The 23,348-nt window shown below is 49.5% G+C and overlaps 1 protein-coding gene across 1 annotated transcript; it reads right to left on the bottom strand.

Annotated features, from left to right (window-relative positions):
* Positions 1 to 814: 814 nt before the first annotated feature.
* RHBG (Rh family B glycoprotein) lies at positions 815 to 22,008 on the bottom strand. The gene is made up of 10 exons (XM_032792112.2): positions 21,743 to 22,008; positions 12,917 to 13,103; positions 11,662 to 11,812; positions 10,971 to 11,118; positions 9,582 to 9,748; positions 7,610 to 7,747; positions 6,339 to 6,472; positions 4,294 to 4,415; positions 3,622 to 3,695; positions 815 to 2,823 (listed from the first exon to the last, which is right to left on the bottom strand). The coding sequence occupies exons 1-10, from the start codon at positions 21,930 to 21,932 to the stop codon at positions 2,749 to 2,751; spliced, it is 1,386 nt and encodes a 461-aa protein (XP_032648003.1). The 5' UTR covers positions 21,933 to 22,008; the 3' UTR covers positions 815 to 2,748.
* Between the last annotated feature and the right edge of the window lie 1,340 nt (positions 22,009 to 23,348).

Below are 23,348 nucleotides of genomic sequence, written 5' to 3'. Positions count from 1 at the left end.
GGAGCCCAGCACTTGTAACCCCAGGTTACAAGTCTGAGCAGCAATACCCACACTGCTACTTTGAGCCCCACAGCACAAACTGGAGGTTGACCCAGTCCCTGGGACTCGCTGTCACAAGCCTTTTGTTGCACTATAGACGTGCTCCATGTGTCTGGGGCGACAGCGTCCTCTGGTGCTCAGTGGCTCAGAAATAAAACACACATTCCTGGCGCATTCTAGAAGCCGTGGAAAATCCCCCTCCCCCCAAGAAACCTTTCCTTCTCACCTGAATTCTTTGACAAAAGGGAGCAAAGTTGAAAATGGAATATAGTTTCATTTCATTGAAATCTGGTGTGTGAGGTGAGGCTACATTTTTCTGGTGTGTGTGGATTTTCTTCCCCCTTTTTCCTGCTCCCCACTGGAAAAGGCTGAAAGGGGAGGAAGTCAGAAATTGCACAAGAGTTTGAGTTTGGATTTTTTTCCCTGAAAAATTCTAAGAAGGGGGAGGGGGGAAACTTTGTTCAAAAACTTTTGTACAGATAATATTTACCATCTGTGACCAAGCCGTGTGCCCCAGGACACTGAATAATAACACTTAACTCTTTTCATCCATCAATCTCAGAGCACTTTGTAAGGGTGGCATGGGATCACAATCCCCACAGGACCTATGGGGAAACTGAGGCACGGGGCAGGGACATGACTTGACCAAGGTCACCCAGTAGCAGAGCAAAGAATAGAACCTAGGTCTCATGACAGGGCTCCCATTGCCTGTCCATTGGGCCACGTTTCCCCCTGAACAAAGAACGGAATCTTTCCCCGTGGTTTGGTCTCCTCCATTGTTTTAAAAACAAAATGATTTATTAATAACCTCCTCATACATGGCACGTAATAGGGTGCCAGTACATTCCATGAGCCCCGAGGGGCGCAGTCGAAGGCCTGCCGGACACACCGCTGACTAAACTGGTCTCGTTATACCAGTACAGCCTCGTGTGGACGCAGTTACACCGGTATGAAGGTGCTCTGCATGGCAGGGCTTCTCCACCTTTTTTCTTTCTGAGCCCCTCCCCTCCATGCTATAAAAACTCCCCTGCCCACTTGTGTCCCAACAACTGTTTTTCTGCATATAAAAGCCAGGGCTGGCATTGGGGGGGGTAGTAAGCAGGGCAATTGCCTGGTACCCCCACGCCACAAGGGGGGCCATGATGCTGAGTTGCTCAGGCTTCAGTTTCAGCCCCCAGGTGGTGGGGCTTTGGCTTTCTGCCCTGGACCCCAGTCTAACGCCAGCCCTGCTTGGCGGCCCCCCGAAACCTGCTCATGGCCACCCAGGGGGCTGCAGACCCTTGGTTGAGAACCACTGGACTTGTTATTCCTGTACAGGAAGGGGAATATAAACTGTACTGGTATGAAGTACTCATTATAGGGGTATCCTGTATCTATTGTAGGGCTCGTACCGGCAGGGGCACTGGAACAATTTGTCAAGGGGGGATGCTGAGAGCCACTGAATCAAACTGTAAACCCTGCCTAGGATGGAAACTGGGCTTCAGTTGCTATTTTTACTTCAAGCCACCAGGTGCTGCTGCCCCCGTTCCACCGCCCCTGGGCTCCAGGATAGCTCTGTTTGGTTAAAGCAAACCACACCCCTAGCTGACAGTTTCTGCGGAGCTGGTAGAAAAATCTGTACATCGAGCTGGCCTAAATCCCATTGTCAAGGCAAGAAAACAGGACAACGGTGTGTAAAAAGGCTGCAGTTAAAACAGAATCCTGTTGCATCCATAGTGCTTAAAATGGACACACCCAGGTACCTCTGTCTTGGGTTGATGGACCAGCTTTGAAGGCTTTTGACCTGTCTCTCAAGACTCCTTGAACGATTAGTTACTTTGATGGTAGCATCTCCAGGTGCTACCGGAGATCAGGGCCTCACTGGACTGAGTACTGTGCAGACACATAGTGAGAGACAGTCCCTGCCTGAAAATCTAAACATCTCAGAAAGGTTTCGTTTTTAATATAGAGAGGGGAAACTGAGGCCCAGCGGGATTAAGGGCTTGCCTGCATGCAAAGCTGCACTGGTTAAACCAAAGGTATGGGGGGGTTTTATACCAGTGCCCAAGGCTGGATGGAGGTGATCATTTCACTCGGAGCGCTTTATTTTGGTTTAACTGAAGTCAACGAGGAACAGGTTTAAGATCAGCCACTGATCAGCCCGTTAAACTGAAATAAGAGAATCCACACAGTTTGCACGAGTTCAGTGAAACAGGTGTGTACACCAGTCCTAAAGGACTGGCCTGATCTCACACCGGCTGTCTGACCGAGCTGGGAACTGAACCTAGATCTCTCAGTCTATCCTCTAAACTGCCATGCATCATTTTTCTCTCGAAAGGAGCCTGGATAGCAAGTGAGACTGAATGGGGTGAAGAAATTGTTAGCTCCATGGGAACGTGGATCCTGGCTTCCATTTGCTTTGTATTCCAGGCATGGGACAGATGAGCAGGGCTAGTCCTGTCACAGGGAGAACAGGCGTGGGAATGTAGCTGCAATGCACCAAGGGGATCCTTGCAAGAGGAGGTGGGATGGGGTGGAGACCATGTTCTGGCTTCCCATCACAAGCTGCTATGCCTCTGTCCACAGCTCAGGCTAAATGAGGCTCTTTCAGACTAAGACCCTTTGCGGTCGGCTGATGCTTGGGAAATCTCCCCCTGTACTGGATGGCTTGAATCAGGTGGGCCCACGTGGCGAGCTGGCTGAGGTGTGCCGACGCAGAGGGAAATCCCATTAGACACTTGCACTCCTTTCGGGGTCCTCGGAGTTCACAGCCCTCATGTATCCGTCCTGATGATCCTCAGGAACCTGGAGGAAACCAGAGACACAGGATGACATGGGGTATTTCCCTGCTCAGACCAATTGGAGATCATCAGAAACCTTGCACGGAAGAGATGCTGACTGTGAGCCACGAGCCCAGGCATTGATGGTGACCACAATACAGCAAGTGGCACTAGCTGAGAGCATATGTTAGCATTAGACACAGGGATTGGGAAACTCTTTTCCTGTTATGGAGAAGGTGAGTGTTAGGCTGTTGGTGACAGTTTCAGGGCAAATGCACCTATCCTTGGCCCCCTATGGTCCCGGGAGGGGACCCACTTAAAGGTTTCTGGCTCCCAGCCACCATCTCTGTCATGGCTGATTTTTTTGTTTGTTTGTTTGTTTGTTTTGTTTGTTTCAGTCTCTGGCCTGGGACTCAGTTCCCAGTTCTGCTCCAGATTTCCCCCAGTGACTCTGGGAAAACCACCCAGGGCTACATTTTCAAGAGCTCCCATTGACGACTTTACAAAGCAAAGGCAGCTGCTGAGCGCTTTGGAAAAACCAGGCCTTTTCCCCTCGGTGTTTCAGTTCACATCTGTAAAATAGAGCAGATCATTTTTTGCCTAGTTAGGTGGTAAAGCTCATCCAGGCAGGGCCTGGGTCTCGCCATGTGTACGTGCAGCCCCTAGGGTCGCGGGGCCCCAATCCTGGTAGTAACTGCTAAGTGCTACAGTGAAATAAATCATATGTGGTGCCCCATCTGCTGCAGCTCTTCAAACTAACCCCAGGGAACGGCGTCTGTTGCTTGGGGCGTCTGGCCGAAAGAAAACAAAATCAAGGATTTACCTCCCAGTAGATCTGATCGTCGAAGCACTGTGTGTCCGGAGGGGACCCCAACAACCTGATTTTCAAGGCAGCTCCTGGGAACATAAAAGGAAGGGTGAGGGGGAAAGTTTTTGTCCCATTCTGCGATCTCTTTTCAGAGGTGCTGATCACCTGCAGCTCCTCTGGTATTCAGGGGGAGCAGCCAGGGCCCAGCACCCCTGAAAATCAGGCCCACTTATTTTGTTGCTTGTATTTTGGATGTTTAACTTTAACTACCTGCCCAACTTTGAAAACTTAAGAGCTGAAACAGAGGATGATTTCCCGACGCCTTGGTTTACGCTGACCTCTAGTGGCTGGACAGAGGTTTGGCACTCAGTGATTATAGTATTTAACAGACATTTATAGAGACCTAATTTCGTAGGTCCCCATGTTAAATATCCTCACATCTTCTTGTCAATTGTCTGAAACGGGCCATCTTGATTATCACTACAAAAGTTTTTTTTCTCCTGCTGATAACAGCTCATCTTAATTAATTAGCCTCTGAGAGTTGGTAGGGCAACTCCCACCTTTTCATGTTCTCTGTATGTATGCGGAGCAGGGGTGGAGCATTGCCGGGGAAAATAAGTCTGCCCCTCTGCCTGTGGTACTGTGGTCACAGTGAAATTATGCCCCATCAACAGACACAAAGCTCACCCACGAGGCTTCCTCCGACAACAGCGAACCCCAGCGTGATGAGTAATGCGAAGAGCTGGCAGATTCCCTGGTATGTTGCCGTCCGGCTTCCATCAGCGATAAAAGGGAACACGTCAGCCATCCTGCAAGAGCCAGGTATGTGTTGGGAGCTCCTGTAACTCATACTGACAGAGGTGGGGCCTCGTCCCCAACGTGTGCCTGAGTCATTTAAGAGGATAAGAATCTACTACTGTTGGAAGTCAATGGGGCTACTCCATTAGCTTGAGCTGTAGCCCGTCTACTCTTAGTGCTGAAGGTCACCTGTTCAAACCCTGTCGATGGGCCACCATCAAAGCCAGATTGTGGGGGCTCAGTTAGGCTCCAAGGACGGATGGTTTGCTGCTGTGGAACTAATGAAGTCATAGAGATGTAACTGTGCAGGGTTGCCTAGATACAGAAGGGTTCAGAGGCAATGGAAAGGGTGCAGTGCTAGGGGCATGAAGGATTTGGGGAGCATTTATTGCTGGGGGGGGGGGGGAGCTTACTGTCCGTGGCAGTGGGGTGCCAGAGAAGAAGCAGGCCTTACAGAAGCAACTCCACAGCTCCAGACTGGTGCAAGGAAAGCGTTTGGGTACCACAGACATTAGCCCCCAAGGCCCTTAAATATTCACAGATCAAAAAGTGCAGAGGCTCCAATCACGTCATCTTGCACTTGTTAGTCCCAGTAGATGACAGAGGAGCCGGCAGACGGAAAACACTGGAGATGCGAGCCAGATACTTTCTAAAACAAACCTCCCAACAGATTTTTGTTGTCAGGAGCCAAGTGTGAGCACAGAGGTTAGACTGACCCAATAGCAAGTGTCAAAAATCGGGACAGGAGGTGGGGGGGGGGGTAATAGGTGCCTATATGAGAAAAAGACCCAAAAATCGGGATTGTCCATATAAAATCAGGACATTGGTCACCCTAACAGAGGTTCAAGCCCAAAACAGTTCACTCATCCCTAGAGAGTGAGTGACGGGAGCTTGTGAAATCGGTTTTATTCCTGGTCCCGTCACTGAGCAGCAATTCCCTTCCCCTCTCCATGCTCTGGTTTCCCTATCATTATGAATGCAATAATGTTCTTCTCCCAGGGGTTGCGTTACAAGGCAGAACTAGTGTTAGTAAAGCGCCGGGAGTTGGAAGGCGCTATTGATAGGCTTGAAAGGATTCGATTTTTATCTGTCAATATTGGTGAACGTTGATTTCACCGTATGCACACAGTCCAAAAGTGTATTTCCATCTATGATTGAAATTTACAGCTAGGCAAAGGAAGAAAAACGCAGCTTAAGAACTTGATTTCAGGATATTGACTTGTATATTTTGCCATGTGATGCTGACTCTTTGCGCCTTTGAGTTATAAAGCTTTAACTTCCTGCATGTCAGCGTCTACTCTCGTTACCTAATGACTGTCTGACGGCCTCTGTGGTCTGCCCACTGCTCCTAATTTCCCCACAAGTGTGAACATGTAAATAGATAACTGGGAAAAAAATGCTTTAAAATAAACCTCTGTGTTATCCATCGACAATATTCAAAAATAGTCGCGTGTTGCTAAGTCTCACTGTGAAGTCTTAGATGTGTGCGTTATTCCCCCCCCCCCCCCGAGTAGGGTTCTGAACCAGTGTTGGGGGAAAGGATAGCAAGTGCCCTGTCCTTTCCATAAAGCACACTGACCTTCTGGTGCTGGTACACAGGAAGGGGTTCTTGGTGCTGAAAAGATGGAGAGAGGCTGCTATAGAAATACTGTCTCCCAAGGAATAGCCGACCAGTGATTCGTGGCCTCTCGGTGGCAGTATCGAGTTAGTGAGCAGAGGTCAGGCTGGTGTGTTAATGAACCGTGTGTGATCAATGCCTGGCTTGCATAGAGCTGCCTAGATGTCACCTCCTGCCCACTCCATCGCTGGCATTGAGTAGGGTGCAATTTACGATCGAAATCAAAGAATCCATTGGAGGGGAGGGTTGGAATGAAGGATAGTCTCCCCCCCCACACACACACACAAGTGACACTAGTGCGCCGAGTGGTGCTCACCCGTCCCCATAGACGTCTTGCGTTGCCAGAGCTGCCACCAGAGCTCCCAGGAGAGCACCCAGGACGCCCGGCATCCCGTGGAGGTTGTGGACCCCGCATGTGTCCTGTATTTTTAGTCTGGAGTCCAGGATGGGCTGCGGAGAACACAGAGGGGTCTGTGAGGACATGAAGGGCTAGAGATGCGTTCAGGGCCCGGGTTTTGCAGTGTGCATCTAAGAGGCACAGTGAAGGGGGTGGGAGGGCTTTAAGCCACCTTCTTGGACTGCCTGCCCCACCCTCAGGGGCTGGAAAACCCCTCGGTGTAACTTGGACATCCCTGGGGGCCTGTCTATGTGGGATGCTTCTTACAGCAGAATCCAGAGATGGCTTCCTCCCTCCCCCTTGCACGAATACAAACACCAGTGTAGATGGTAAGGCAGGGCTTAGGCAGGCAGAGGAAAGACACACCTGAACCTTGTGGGTATGTTTCCAGGACAAACCCTACACGGTTCTCTGCACACACAAGGTGCAGTGTCACATCCCCGTTGCCGGAGGAGCCTGTCCCCACCATCTTCCCCCCTGCCAGAGGTGTTCGCTGCCCCCTGCACGTTGCAGTGTGGATGGAGCTTGCTTTTCGCTGCAGCACGTAGCTACATGTACCCTAAAGGCCAATGGTGTGTCATACAGACACGGTTTTAAGCTCCAGCAGTCCAGGTCCCCCCATCCCCCTGCAGCTCCAGTGCGGTTACTGAGGCCTGGCCTGCACGGCACACCCTAGGCTGGGGGTAGTGAGGTGGAGGCAGCAGAGTGTCTGTCTTCCACCGTCTCTGCGCTGGAGGAAACCTCCCCTGGCCCCAGCTGGGGTTTTAGAGCCTGGTTATGGTGCTCCAGCCCCTTTGAGGGCCCTGGCTGGCGTTCTGGAGAAAAGGGGCCTTAATGCCAATGAGGATCCGGCCCCACATTAAAGGTCCATCTACACAGCAAGCTCTTGTCCATCGTGGGTCGAGTACATGCACATGCCCCCAGCATGAGTATAACTAGCAGCGTAGGCTGCGAGGCCCCTTTCAGGCAAGTAAAGCCACACCTGGCTTCTGTGGGTATGGACCCTGTACACCTTTCTACACGCCCAAGCTGGGCTTTCCCTGTCTACACAGCCCGTCACCTCCTCCTGCCAGAACCGTTTCCCGGCAGGTGAAGCTACGCACCACTGTGTGAACACAGTCTGCTTTTCACTGCGGCAGGGAGCTCCACGGACCCTCCCATGCTGCGTCGACATCGCCAACGGGACTTACCGTGAGGAATTTGAAGCCCAGGGTAGAAACGAGCCCAGCGAGAAACCCGGCGATCATGGCACCGAATGGAGTCAGCATCATCTCGCCTGATGTCCCGACCATGACCCCGCCGGCTAAGGCTGCGTTCTGAATGTGGACCTGGAGGAAAAGAGAGAGAGAGAGAGAGAGAGCACGGGGGGAGGAGCTCAGTGCAGACTCCCACACCCACCGCTGGTCAGGTGCAGTGAAGGCTGGAAGGAGAGGTGGGGAGAAAGTTGGGAAGAATTTCAAAGTTGTGTCTGGATGGCGCGGTTCAAAACGGCAGCCCCTCAAAAGGGGAAGCCTGTTCACAGAGTTCTTAGAAGGCCCAGAAGGTGAGGAACTGTCACCATGTTATCTGCCAATGGTATTTATGTGGTCCATCACTACAGTACCAGAGCACCTCTCAGTCTTCAGTGCATTTATCTTCACAGTCTCCCTGTGAGGTAGGGCAGTGCTGTTACCTCATTGTACAGATAGGGAAACTGAGGCACAGAGACCGAGTGACTTGCCAGATGTCACAGAGTGAGTCTGTAGCAGAGAAGGGAATAGACCCCCAGGTATCCCATGCCCTAGGGCTAATGTCCTGAACACTGGACCATCCTTCCTTACTGCCTCTGGCAATATCCTTGGAAGACCTTATTGAATTAAGTTTGAGTCTCTTTGGGCTCCCTTGTATTAAACGAATGGCTTATGTGTTATTGTGGGCTGAGGTTATATGTAACCTCTCAGTGTGAGGAGATGTGACATTTTAATGGTGCTTGAAATGGCTATAATGACCAACATGCCAGACAAGAATGGACTTTTAGAACAGAAAACGCTAAGTGGCTTTCCTGGGGAATAGCTAGGGGGAGATGAATGCAAATTCCCCACCGCCGGTTACGCCAAAACCCAGCCTTTTGAAGCCATGCCCTGAAGATCGCGTCACTGCCTGCTGACTGCCTGGTACATGAGGCCAAGCTGAAAGACCCAAGCTGTATAAAGGAGAGGCTGAACTGTTCCTGGTGCCTGTGAACCTAGACAGGTGTGAACTTGTAACCACGGGGAAAACCTGATTGGGGATTTTGAAGGCCCAGCACCCCCCAGAGCCCAAGGCTGGAGTTCAGGTGGCCTCTAGTGAGCTTTGCAGCATGCAGATAAGTTCTTGTATTGTTTTAAATACATTTTCCCTGTAATGCTGCTACCGTAAGGATAAATACGCTTGCTGGGTGGTAACAGAACTGCGAGCAATCACGCTGCTCATTGCTTGAGGCTGCTTGTGCAGCCTGACTGGCTTGCTGGGAATACAACAGTGCAGTCTCTCCCCAAGCGATGTGAGGGCTGGGGAGCTGGGAGCCTAGACTGGGAGCCCCTGGCGGACCATGACGGGGGAAATACAGGGGTCCTGAACTGTGACACCCATAATCCCACCTGCTCACCACCGTTCCCGTCCACCATCTTGGGAAGGACAATCCTGGCGAGGCAGGTCTGCACAAATGGAGCCCCACTCTTGTGCATCTCTTCAGGTTGCCAGGCTCAAGGCTCCTCTCCTGCAGAGTCTTGGGGGTGCATAGCGGAGTTCACCCAGCCAAAAGACTGAGGTTCTCATTGGAAGGGGGAAATGTGGCTGGCAGGAGACTTGGGGGCATGGGTGGTGGGTGTCGAAGGCCAAGGGAGGCTAAGCTTCCCCTAATCCAGGCCATGGCCTCACCCAGGCTCTGCCCTGAGGCCTCTCCCTCAGTATCCCTCTCCCCTGAAGCCAGCAGGGGCTCAGGTCCAGCCGACGGCCAATGGTGGCTCGGGCCAATGGCCCGGGGATCAGGCTAGCTGTGGGGGTGGTGGACTTGGGGCTCAGATGTGCCCTTGGGAGGAAGGGGTGGGGCTGGGGGCTAGCCTCCCTGAAGCGGGGGTTCACCCATTGCACATGCTTAGGGGTCATCAGCAAAAAGATAGAGCAGCCTCTGAGTTGACTCACCATGTCCAGTTTGCCTTCCCCATTGATGAGGGCAGACGTGCCAAAGGTGGCCAGCGTGCTAGCAGCCAGGGAGAAGTAGGTGTTCATGACCGTCCGCTGCTGATCGTCGCCATGAGTTGTAATGGCAGAGTTGAAGCTTGGCCAGAAGAGCCATAGATAGATTGTTCCTGCAGGGGAAGGAATCAGGAGTTGAAAGCAGATTTGGAAGGTAGGGAATCTCCCACAGAGCTGATGAAGAATGTTCTGTGAACGCTTTTTTCGATGGAAAATGGGTCTTTGACCATAATGAAAATAGTCATTCACGTTTTTCTTCTGGGTTGAAATTTTCCTGTTTTTTTCCATTGAAAAAACAGAAAATGAAAGACTAAGTGTTGGGTTTCGGTTAAATTAAAACCCAAAATACTTTTACCAAAAATTTTCAGTTTCTGATTTTTCAACAAAAAGTTTCCCCCCACCCCCCAAAAAAAGTTAATGGAAAACTCTAGAATCGACTCAAAATTTGACACTTCTGATTGGATTTTCAGGTTTGGTTTGACACAAACTCCCCCCTTCCCTCCCCGGAACTGCTGCTGAGCAGATAAATCAGCTATTTACCCAGCTGTTTGTTGAGAGAGTTGTTTACTGTTTAACAAAGCACTTTTCTAAGTGCCCTAAAATACACAGGCTTGCTTGGATTGTTTTGAAACTTGATGTGCGTTGTCTGGGAGTGATGGTCTATAGTGTTATGGTCATCACTTTTACAAGACTCTGATAAATTTTGTGCAAAGCATGCCTGGTGAGAGATCATTTGAAAACTCATATCCTGCTGAACATTATTGTCCTGGTAAAATATGTGTATCAACATTGTATGGAAAGTTATATGTTTCTACTGTATAACATTGTGGTAACATGTTCCAGAGCTAGAAAGGCAGATCCAAACCAGTTCTTCAAAGATGCATTAGCACCCCCAGCCAGGTGTTAAAGAGCTGTCCCTGGCTTGAGCAGCCATTCTTCAGCAACATGAAGGTGTAAACAAGAAATGTACCTGTCATTAGAGAGATGGTCCAACCCTCACCCCCAAGAGGCTACTTGTCACCTGCACCCTAGTCAGGGGTAATCCTCAGAGAGGGGAGGTTGGTATCAGAGAGAGACAGAGGCCTCCACTGCTCATGACATTAACTCTCAGAGAACTGAACTAAGAGGGGATTGGTCCCAGCAGCTGTTCACTGGTCCAGCTGGGTAATGTCACACTGGGACAGGTTAACAGGTCCAAATTTGGGGTCATCTGAGCACGGGAGTCTCAAGATAAAACCCCCTAAAAATACCACAGACATAGTTTTCTGATGCGTCAGATGTTACTTTGGCCCCATCCGGGGCTCCAGCGAAGCAGTATGTGTTCTGAGTCCTTACCGATCATAGCAAAGAGATCTGAATGGTACACGGAGCCTTCCCTCTGCCTGCTTTTGTCCAGCTGGGGCCGATACAAGACCCGCGAAACCATCAATCCAAAATAAGCCCCGAAGGTATGGATGGTCATGGAGCCCCCAGCATCCTTTGCCTGGACGGTACAGGAAGCAAAGGACGGTGCTGAAAAGGGGGTGGGAGGTAATCCAGTCTGTACTACCGCTGGGCAGCATGTTTTCAGCCCAGATGCGCTCAGCAAAGAAATGCGGATTCGACAACACTGAAATGGTTTCACGAATTCATGTCAGTTTTGCTGAATGCTTTGCTGAGCGGGGGAAGGGAGGGAGCCCTAAAAAATAGTTAGAAATCTAAACATTTGATTTGAAAACTATTTTTCATTTGGAAGCTTCCTGGAATTTTTTTTTTAATTAAAAACCTTTTAAAATGCTTGAAAGAAAAGAGTGAGTTTGTTTGTTTGTTAAAGGTGCAGGATAAAAAACACCCAAAAAACTGAATGAAAATAATTACGTTTTGGATCAAACTAAATGTTTAGTTTGACCCAAAACAATTTTTTAAATTTTATTTAGCCACTGAACCGACAAGTCGGGCATTTGCTCGGCTCGAAGACCATGTTGTCACCCATCTTAGAACAGTCCTTCCTCTGGGGAACGGAAGCGCCACGAGAAGTGTGACTTACCCCAATGAGACTGAGCAGGACATATTCATTAATACCAAAGAGTGTGACTTCGAATAAGGCCATCAGCAGTAGCTGGATGGGGCTTGTCTTGCCCAGAACTGCTCCGAAGGAGATCAGGACGGCTCCGGAGCAGAAATCGGCGTTGATCATGCTAGCAGGAATTGTGAAGAAAGTAGAACAGGTTATAGGAGACTGTTATCCCGGGCAGCGTGCCAAACACAAGACCAGTTTCTTCTAGATTTAAATGGTGCAGGGACCCTTGCACTAAGGTGAATTTCAGCCTCCAGGTAGGTTAATGGGTAATGGAGAGGATTGTGCACTTGACAGTGTGGGAAATTCACAAGGGTCCCCAAGAGAAAAGCCATTAGAGTGACCAGACAGCAAGTGTGAAAAATCGGGATGTGGGCAGGGGGTAATAGGAACCTATATAAGAAAAAGACCCAAAAATCGGGACTGTCCCTATCAAATCGGGACATCTGGTCACCCTGAAAGCTATCCAAAGAAGGAACGGCAGAATCAGTTAGTGGGTGTGATTGGAGACTTTGGAACAGAAACGCTAGGCTTGTCTAAGGCGTAAGAACTTGGCTGGAGGGTTTCACGTCTGTGAAATTATCCGGCCAGTGTTGTGGTCTGCGGGAGGCCAGATGATCTGTTGGTCCTAGCTAGTCTCAATATAACGAATGAAAAAAGGCTTTCTATTACCGGTATTCCATGTATTACAGTAGCCGCAACTGAGATCAGAGTGCATTGTGCTAGGTACTGTCCATACACACAGGGAGAGACGCGCTCTGCCCCGATGGCGAGAGAAATGTGCTCTTGTTATCCCTACGGTACAGACAGGGAGCCGAGGCCAAGGGAGACAGGGTTACATGGGGAGTCTGCAGCAGAACCGGGATTTCAGCCTTGGCTTTCCCATGCCAACTGCCAAATCCGCTTTTGACTGCTGGATAAACGAGCAAATCAGGCTAAGGCAACACAGCGGTGTTCTGATCACAAGCGTGTCTGACGTGAACATCTGGGCGGCTCCCTGGCCCCGAAAGGAAAGCTGTATGTGTAACTTCACGCCCTGTTACCATCTATCTGAGCGCCTCTGAACCTTTATTCCTTGCATCCCCTGGGAGCCGGAGCAGGGCTAGTCCTCCGGTTTTACCAATGGGGAGCTGAAGCACTGAGACTTACCCACCGTCATGCAAAGAGTCTGGGAATGAGCCACCTGACATCCTTCCTCTCTGACCCCTGGGTTCCAGCCGCTCACCTCTCTATTCCGATGTGAATCTTGCCATCGTGAAAAGAGTGGAAAAAGCCTTGGATCAGCGTAGACCACTGGATAGCGAACGCCGCGATCAGGAAGTTGAAGGCTACGCTGCCAAACCCGTAACGTTTCAGGAAGGTCATCAAAAAGCCAAAACCGATGAAGATCATGGTGTGGACATCCTGGAAACCTGGAGAGAACATCACAAGTGGATTTGATCATGGGAGAGGGGGAACTTGTCAACACATTTTCTGAAATATTTATTACACACACACAAACCTCAAGGATCGACAGATTTTTGACATGCTCCAGGATTGGTGCAAAGTAACCCAGGATGGGAGAAATCCACAAAAATGAGTTTTTTTTAATTTGTTTCGGGGTTTTTTTTTTTTTTTTTCAGTCTGAATTTAAAACTGCCTTTGAGCTTCAAAACATGTTTGAATTTCCTGTCAGGGCCGGAGAATCCACCCAGAGGATATAGGTAGACTGCAGTGCTAAGATCATCCTCTCTGCACAAACGCACTGAGCGTTTCCCAGGACTGTTTCTTTCCCCTCTGCTTTCATCACAACAGAGAGCAGCCCCCAGCCGGCTCTAGGAAGCCATCACCCAGGGCATGAGAGCAGCCAAGCGACCTTGAGAATTCCCCAAGCACGGACATGCCCCACGACTCCTTTCTCTGGGGCTGGCCCATGGAACAACGACCTCGCTGAGTGGCTGCTGTGCAAACACTGGGGCAGTGTACCTCACCGCTTTGTTCTGCCGCCCTTTGGGCGGGATGTAAAAAGCGAGATCCTGACCCGTAGAGAGCCCATGACATCTTTCACAAGAGCTCTGGGGCGTCTCCTGGACAAATTCCAACAGGAGCCCCTGCCCCGCACCCTCCACGTCCTCACTTTCAGGACTGAGAGGTGGCTGCATTTCAGTGGGGGACAGGTGATCCCTGTTCTGGAAAGCGCTTTGGAATTCCTCGGGCTGACCCATGCTACAAAAACCTACATCCTGGTTAAAAGCAGAATGAACAGCATTGCACTTGTAAGAGTGACATTTCCACCCAAAACATTACACTGTGTTACTGTGGGAACATGGACAATAATTCTTAGCCATTGGATAGCACCTCTCTTGCCTAGATCTTGCTTTACAAAAGTGGGGAGTGGTTACAGACCATTGCTAGTTCTTGCAATTTTATCACAAGTCTCATGATCTTCGCTGTTCTTGGTAAAGCCCCACCTCTGGGAGTCAAGTGGGGCAGGGGGATAGAATTCAAAACTGCTTCTAGTCCTCGTGTCTACAGAGAAAAGCAAATGAATCAAGAGCACCTTGAAGGCTCAGAAACCAGACAGATAGAAAGAACCCAGAATTTTATTTTGTTTTTTGTTTTTTAATCTTATGATTTTAAGCCAATTTCATCATTGGGTGCCTGAGCCATGATTTTTTTTTTTTAACCCATGTGGAGTTCGCAACACTGTGACTATTATCTTCATTTAACATATGGGGAAACTGAGGCAGAGGGGGGGAAGAGGTTTGCCAAAGGTCACACAGCAAGTTAGTGGCAGATCTGCAAAGGGAACCAAAATCTCAGTACTCCTAGTCCCTTACTGTAACCATTACAGCAAGTGGGCTGTTTGTCCAGTTAAACCAGCTGTAAATCCAGAGTGACGCCCCTGACTCCAGTGGAGTTTAGATCAGTGTAAATAATCGCAGAAAGGGGGCCTGCCAAACCACATATGGAATTGCTCTGAAACCAGTGAGCCAAATGTAGCTGGGAGTAAAAAGGTCTTATTCTCCCTTGTCCAGCACCTCCTGTTTTCATTCGCACCAATGCGAACCATGTGCAACGCACTATGGGCCTGATTCTCACTTCCACTCTTCAGGTCCCGTTGCACTGATCTGGCAGCATGAAAGCCTCTTTTACAGGCTAAAGCGGCATGAAGGGGCCTTTGTGTAAACGAGAATCAAGCCATGGGCACTGGGAGAGTATAGAAATGATTGTAACTTACATGCCCTGGGGGGGATCGAGGGGGGACAGCAGAAATGGGGGTCTATCGCAAGAATAGCTGCAAACCGGAGAGCTATGCGAGTACAGGGTCTGCTGCGTTCTCTTAAACTCTTCCACCTTTGCCGCCCTCAGGCACAGAGATCTGCCGGGTGCTTCACCGCCCCCTCATTCCACAGGAGTTAAAACAGCCCACTGAGTGCCAAGATCCTCAGCGGGTGTAAACCACTGCAGTCAATAGGACTCCACCGATTAACGCCAGGGCAGCGCCTGCTCCTCTGTCTCGTCACCTCGCTGCTGCCAGCGCATGGAGCTCACACTCGACATTTGCAACAGTCACAGGTACAGGATTTCGCGCCACTGTGTGCTCTGCGCTGAAAGCAACTAAATAAATATAGACTCTGCAGATGCACACGCATTAGGCTCATGATGGAGGAACAATGCAAGGGCCTGGTCCTGCGTTGCCCTGCACCCCGGGGGGAGTCCTTTACTCTGGTGTGAAATGGGTGTGTAATGGCACCTGCCTGATCCTCATTTATGCCAAGACCCTTTACGCTGCTCTGGCTGGACTTAAAGAGAAAGTAGATGCTTTACACTCCCATTAAGAGCCTGCTTCCCTTGCCAGAGCAGCGTCAGAGGCCCATGGTATAAAGGACACTCTGCATCTACCACTGTGAGTTTAAATACATTAAAGATGACAAAACACTTGGGAGATCTACCAATGACAAACGCTGTCTAAGAGCCTGGTATGACCAGTTATGATTTTGTAGCGTTTTGCACTTATTTCGTTCTCGTGCCAATAAGAACCCCAGGGGCCCAATGCCGATTTATACCAGGGCCCCTTCACTCCACGCTGGCAGTGTGCTCACAGGTACTTGCCCCCCCTTCACGCTGCCCAAGTAGAATAAAGAGGCATTAGGGTAAATACCACACCCGCGGTCGCAAGGTCCAGGTCAGTGGAGAAAGAGGGAGGCAGCTACCCTGCAAAGAAAGACCCACGCAGTGAGTCCTGGAGCCTGGGTCAGCTGATTCGGAGTCACACTCCGGGGCCAAGAATCGCAGGATAATTGGCCCTTGAGGATCTGAAAGCCAGTGAGTGAGGAGGATCTCAGAGCCCAGGCTCCAATCTGAGCTCGAACATCTACATGGCTATTTTCACCCCATCGAGTGAGCCTCGCAAGCCTGGACCAGTTGACCAGGGCTTTGAACCTCTCTGCTGTAGGGGTTTGGGGTGCAGGTTGGTTTTGCGGGGTGGTCTTGCTTGTAGTGTGGACATAGCCAGAGACTTCAGGTCTCACAGCTCAGCAGCATGGTGGAAAGTGTCCTCCTGTGTGTGTAAATGGTCATGGGTTTGAATCCGACCTCGGATAGCACAGAAGAACCTATGAGAGAGGCTGAGTGATCAGAGCTAGGCTGAGAGTTGGGAGATTGATTTCAATCCCCTGCTCTGTCAGAGTCTTCCTGGGGACAAGTCTGGCCCTGCCTTAGTTCCTCATCTGTGCGATGGGGATAGCAGCCCTGCTCTGCCTCCCAGGGCTGATGTGAGGACAGATACACTAACGATTATGAGGAGCTCAGATACTATAGTAACAAGGCCCAGATGTGGGTGTAGAGAACTGTGAGTGGGAAGGACTTTACCCTCCTCCAAAAAACATGGGGGTTTGCATTAATAAAGAAACCTCGAGCTTGGGCCAGAAGCTCGTCTAGCTCTCTTTTTTTAAAAGCGGACAAATTCAGCCCTGATACCAAGCTACTCCTGGAAGCAATATGCAACAACTCTGCCACTGCCTAATTAAAAAAAAAAAAGTTGTCTATCTCTGGCTATTTAAGGTCTGGTCTACTCCCAAGACGTAGGTTGACCTAGCTCTATGGCTCAGGGCTGTGAAAGATTCTGTGCCCTGCAGGTCTTCTTAACCCCGCTGTAGAGGCAACTAAATTGGCGGGAGCATTTTTCCACCGATCTAACCACGGCCTCTTGGAGAGATGGATTATCTAAACCCCTCCCCTGGACACAGGAAGCAGCCACACGACAGTGGCACAGCTTCAGTTCTGTGGTAGCGTAGACATACCCTAGGCTGCATTCTTTCCTGATAGGAAGTACATGTCTCTCTGGGTTGAATGTGTGTGTGGGAGGAGGTGGGGGGATGAGTAATTCTCCTTCAGCTCTGGGTGGAGTTAAGAGTTGGCAGATGAGCTGGGAGAACCTGTCGAACAGCCGCCCCTGCTAGCCTGACTTGCTCCAGCTGTGTGGTTGCCCTGCCTTCACCAACACCGAGCAGGGCAGTTCTCAGCCCTGGACTCACCTATCCCTCCTCTTGTGCAGGGGTTCCATGAACGCAGGAGGTGGCGTGGATGGTGGGCTGTAACTTGGTAAGGGGAGTCCTGGAAAGCCAGGAAGTTCCCAAGATTGCTAAAAGGCAGGGTTCGCGGTAAGCTTTTGCTTTTGTGCGTAGAGCACTGTCAGTCACAACTGCCTTTCCCCTGGCGAGAGACAACATAAAAATGACCAGTCTGGCTGCAGGAGTCTTGATCCAACTGAACAGACAGAGGCGTGTCAGACTGGGGAAGAAAGTCAGGCGTGGCTCAGGGTGAGCAGTTCACGTCTGTCAGTTGGCAGAGCTAGGAGCTAAACCCATGTATCCTGAGTCCCAGGCCAGTGATCTGTACACTAGGCAATGCTGCCTCCCTATGCAATATTGCAGAACCATTAGGACAATGTTTTCAGAAATAACCACTGAGTCTCAACTCTTTGTTGAAGTCACTGGAGCTGTGTTGATTTACACCAGCTAGGGATCTGGTCCAAATTGTCCAAATTTCTCTAAAAATCAGGTACTTGTCTGCACGGAAAATGCTACAGCAGCAGTAAACCACTGTAGATAATCTAGCTCCCCAACAGGTGATATCTAGCTTGATGGAAGAATTCTCCTGTTTCCATAGCACTGTTTACAATGGGTGTTAGGTCGGCTTAACTACACCACTCAGCGGTGTAGGGTTGTTTTTTTTTTTTCACACTTCTGAACAACGTCGTTACCCTGAGCTAATTTTTTAGTGCAGACCAGGCCTTAATAAAGACAATACCCTGGTCTACACTAGAAAAGTGTGTGTTCATAAATCCACCCCCCACCTGACGTAGGTAAGCTGACTTAAGTCCCCACTTATACAGAGCTAGAAGAAATTCTTCTGTCGACCTAGCTGCTGCTTCTCGGGGAGTTGGATTACCTATGCCAAGGGGAGAACCCCTCCCTTTGCATAGGTAGGGTCTACACTGAAGATAGTGTTTACAGCCAGGCCGCTGTAGCCTTTCAAGGGTAGACTATCTCTGAGCCCCTTTCCCAGCCCTGCAGAAGAGCTCCGTGTAGCCCGAATGCTTCTCTCTCCCCCCAGTAGGCGCTGGTCCAGTAAAAGATATGATCTCACCCACCTTGTCTCACTAATATCCTGGGACCGACACAGCTCTAACACTGCAAACCTAATTTCTCTGTCACTTGCTTTGCAGTGTTAGTTTCAGTCTATTTCATGCTGCTTTCCTAGCTAAGGCAAAGCGGGGTGGGTGTTTTCATTATTCCTGTAAGTGTCTGATCCGTATCTGTTTCAGGCCTGGCGGTTTCGCTGGCTGCCCTTAGCAATTTGACTAGGGCATCAGGATTAATGACCCTGGTTCATGACAACAGTCACGGGACTTTCCATGCCCATGAGTGGTCCGAGCCTGTGTTTTGCAATCAAGCTCTTTCCAAAGAGCGCCTCTCAGCAGAGCAGCGACCTCTAACCTTGTGCGGGGCTGTCAGTACTGGAGCAGGGAAGCATCGGCAGTGAAAAATGACACATTGGATGGTACTTTGATTGGAAGCGCTGTGTTCTGGATTGACACAGCACCTTGCACTGTGGGGTCCTGGTCCATGACAGGCTCCTGGGTTCCACGGTAAATAGTAATAGTGGTAGGATAGCACTAAATTGTAATTATAATTAACAGATCACAATGGAGATTGAAAAACATGTGCCTTACTCAGCTAGAACCTGATCCAAAGCCTGTTGAAGTCACCAGAAAGTCTCTCTGTGACTTTCACAAGCCAGGTCCTAAGCTGCAAAGTGGTTGTGTCTATGGTTAAATTTGACCGATCCACACGGGGTATAAATTAGAGCTGGTCAGAAAAATTCCAACCAAACAATGTTTCATCAGAATTGCCGATTCGGTGAAGTCAAAAGGTTCCTGGGACACAGTTTGGTTTCACCGATGTTCCAGTGGGCTCGCGGGGGCAGCGGGCCAGGCGTCCGGCCCTGTGCATCCGCCTCCTCTCCTTTTCATGGACAACTTTGAAAGTTTTTGTTTTAATTCCAAACAGGAGTGAAACCTGATTTTGAAATATCGAAATCCCCCATGAAATAAAACTACTTTCCCCCACTATGTAGATCTCACAGTGGCCCATGGTGAAAGCCAGTGTGTGGGAACATTGAACAAAGTTCTGCAGAGAGCGATGAAAATGGTTAGCGGACTGGAAAGATCGATTTATGAGTGACATCATGGTTTGTATAGCTCTGACCACCAGTGATTACTACCAACTAAAGCCCTCAACCAAAACCAGAAGCCAGTTGTGCTAGAGACTGTGTGTGTAAATAGCAAGAGATATTTCCTTATGAGCATGTCTTTGCTGCAGGGGGAAAAAGGTGTGTTCTTAACAAGCGTTAAAATCCTAGCGCAGACAAGGTGGGTGAAGTAATATCTTTTATTGGGCCAGCTTCCATTGGTGATAGAGACAAGCTTTCGAGCTACCCAGAGCTCTTCTTCCGGTATCTTCTCTCTGATATCCCCGGACCGATATGGCAACAACAATACTGCAAACAACAATGGAAACTAGCGAGGGCAAGGCGGTTGTAGTTTTGACACAAGTTTGCTGGCAGACTAAACTACAGGCTCCCCTATAGTAGAGATCCCAGGCTAGAAAAGTGTACCGTCTACCTAGCAGTGCGTATCAATCCAATGCGTACATAGCTCAGTACAAAGATCTCCTTTATTAGCTTAAGCATTAGTTATGCTGATAAAGAAGCAGCATGCAGTGTGAGGTTATTAGAAGAAGTAAGAGATGCATGGCCAAGCGGCAAGTGTTCTCCCGGATATTAACACCCCTCTGGAAGGCTTCTAAACGAACGGCCCAGGATTTATGCAGTCACTTTGAGTCTTCCCAAAGTTCAGTAGGGACCTTGCTATTTCTAGTTGTCACCTGGTATTTCTAAGGGTTCCTGTCTAACGTTTCAACAGTGGCAGGCTAGTATTTCTACAGCATGCTCCGTGGGAATGGGCCAGTCACCCATCAGTGCTTTGTCAAGCTTTTGGCCAAGCAAAGCCTGCTCCTCTCTAATGAGACACAGGGAGATTATGTCCATTTTAAGAAGGGAAACCAAGTGTATGTCACTGCAGTAAAAAACCCACAGCACCCAGCCTCAGACTCCAGGTCAGCTGGCATGGGCTGCGGGGCTAACCATTGCAGAGTAGATGTTTGGGCTTGGGCTGGAGCTCTGGTTCTGAGACCCACCCCAGGCAGGGTCTCAGAGTCTGGGATCCAGCCTCAGCCCAAACGGCAATATTATATAGCCGCGCCAGCTCACGTCAGCTGATCCAGGCCATGACTGCAGCATAGGCAAACCCGAAGGGATTTGCCCATGGGATCCTGTGGCAGAGCAGGGGTTTGAACTCTGTTCTCTAGCAAGCCAGGCCACTGCCTGAACCACAATTTATTCTTTGATGAGGCCAGGTGGAGTGAACTTCCCCTGTGGTGTTGCAAATTGCCTGTGTGTGGTTCCCCGCAACTCCCGGCATTTAAGCTGGCTCTGATTGCCGCAATAAGAACAGATCTGAACCAAGGAATGAATGAATCCTTGAGGAGCCCGACACCTCCCTTCCAGCCCTTTGACTCTTTATCCACCAGCCCTGACTACCATTTGCAGCTGAAGTGCAGGCCCCCACTGAGCAGCTGCTTAGCAATGTCACTGCACGGCCTGGTACAAGGGGCTGGGCACTCTCTGCTCCCCTAGAAGTCAATCACCTCTTTCAGGCTTTTGGAGGCTCATTTGGAACCTAACTCCTCTGCTCGGCAAGGGATGCCCTGGCACACAGACCCGCCCTTCCCGGAGGCCAGCTCTGAATTGCAAGACCCTGGGAAGGGATCAGTGTTTGCCTTGCAGCTGTGCTGCCCACCAACTCCTGGGAGTGTCCCGCTCGAGAGGATAATACACTGAGTGTTTTTTAACCCACGCGCCCGGCACCGGCCACGCCAGCTTCTCCCACACTCTGCGCAATCTTTCTGCACCAAGAAGAAAAACCAAGATGGTGCCAACAGCGGGCACCAGCTTGGGGCATGTCTAAATTCTTAAATCTCCCTGAAAGTCAGCATAGCCTAGATTCTCTGGGCCTGTAATGTACACATTTCCTGCAGTGCCTGAGCCACAAAAGATGCTTCTGTTGCTGTTGATTTTACGTGGAAAGTCTCCAATACTACGAGGATGGGCTGAAGATTTATACTCCTAAGACAGACAGGCTGTGAGTCTGATACACCACCCAGCCGTAGAGGTTCATGTTTTAGGACTGGAGGTCTCTGATTCAATCCCAGAGGTCAGCCAAGAACCGTCATATAAATGGGGGCTAATCCGGGGTTTGAGACCGTGGGTATTGCGCACTTGGGATGTGCTTTCTCTGTCACAGAGAAGGGCCATGGAACATTTGGGGGCTCATAAATGCTTGGGTTCCCCTCCTATGGATGGCATCTGACTGTGGTGACGGGTGATGCAGGTGGGACCTAGGCTGATGAGACAGGAGCTGGGTGCATGGACGGGCTGTACTCACTCGGGTAGCGAAAGTAAAAATCGTTGTCCCGGTTGCTTTTGTTGTGGTGGCTCAGCTCCTCGTGCCAGAGCCTGGCGCTGGTCTCTTGATCGTAGCGGACGAAAACAGCGAAGAGGATGATGGTGAAGAGCTGGAGGAGGAAACATATTGCCGGGAGCTTGAAACGGAGGTTGGTTGCATGGCCAGACATGCTGCTGAGGTGGAGGAGAAAGAAGTGGGGAGAGAGATGAAAATGAAACTGATCTTCCAACCAGCCGCAGATGGAAGTTAACAAGCTGGTGCCCTTGTGCCAAGACTTTTGTTAATTACTTGTAGAAAGCCCAGCCCACCAGTCAATGAGTTGCCAGCTGTGTCCCTCCCACTGAAACACAGCACAGCTCCAGAGGGTGAGTAAATATTTGCTCCTGTCTCAATTGCTGCATGCTTGCAAGCAACTGTCTGTTTAGGCAGGAGCAGAGAAATGTGGAGAGCCAGCTTTGCCAAGCACTTAGTGACTGAGGCACCAGGTATGGAGTCCTAGGGCCAAATCCCTGGTTGAGGTAAATCAGTTGTAACTCCATGGTGGTCAATGGAGCTAAACCGCTTTACACCAGCTGAGGATCTGGTCCATTGCGTCACATCATCATGACAGCAGCTGAGTCAGCCTGTTATGATTCAGAGACAAATTAAATGAGTTCAGCACAACTGTTGTATGTGGGGGACCATTTAAATGCAAGTCCTAGCCCTGGAATAGGGCTAGGGAGAAATGGATTCTGTTAGACTGTAGTTTCAATAGATTAGAATGGACAGATTAGGTTATAGAATGGATAGACTGGATTAGGTTAATAATACAGTACCTACCTCATAGGAGTGTTGTGAAGATAAATCCATTAGCGACTGTAAGCAATTTAAGACCTACTGGTGAAAAGCATTATACAAGAAACTGGTGGTTGTATTATCATCTTGTGCTTTTCATCAGTAGATCTCAAAGCACTTTACAAAGGAGGTCTGTAGCATTATCCTCATTCTATAGTCAGGGAAACTGAGGCACAGAAAGGCAAAGTAACCTTGGACAAATCACTCAGCAGGCCAATGGCAGACCCAAGACTCTGGTTTTCCAAATTGGGCTTCTTTGTGCTGTCCATTGATTTAGAGAGTAGATTAATTGAATTAGACTAGAAAAGAGATGGATTAGATTGTATTTGGTTATATATTAAATGGATTATTTTAGATTATGGATTAGATTGATTAAATTTGGTATTGGATGTATTTATTTGTGTTGGTGTCCACATTGAGCTAATATCTAGAGATTCAAGATTGAAGAGATTCGATGCATAAATTTATGGACCAGTTGGATTAGATTATAGTGATAGGGAAAATAACCCCCCCCCCCCATTGTTTTAGGCCCTAGGCCTTTGAGCAAAAATAATTTAGAGCCTTAGCTTAGCTTGTTTTTCTGTACAAAGGGCATGCCAAGGCAGAAAGATGTGGTCAGGGCCCCAAAAAGTGGAACTAGAACTGGATAAAGGGGAACCAGGAGATCTGTTAAGTTACAACAGCTGAGCCTGCTGTCGGGACTACAGAAAAGTGCTAGAACGCTCAAACCGCAGACTTGACTGGCAAAGAC

This window comes from Chelonoidis abingdonii, chromosome 11 (assembly GCF_003597395.2).
Source record: "Chelonoidis abingdonii isolate Lonesome George chromosome 11, CheloAbing_2.0, whole genome shotgun sequence".
Lineage (NCBI taxonomy): Eukaryota > Metazoa > Chordata > Testudines > Testudinidae > Chelonoidis > Chelonoidis abingdonii.
Note: the sequence above shows the minus strand (reverse complement) of the source record. Positions and strands in the feature narration are given on the sequence as shown.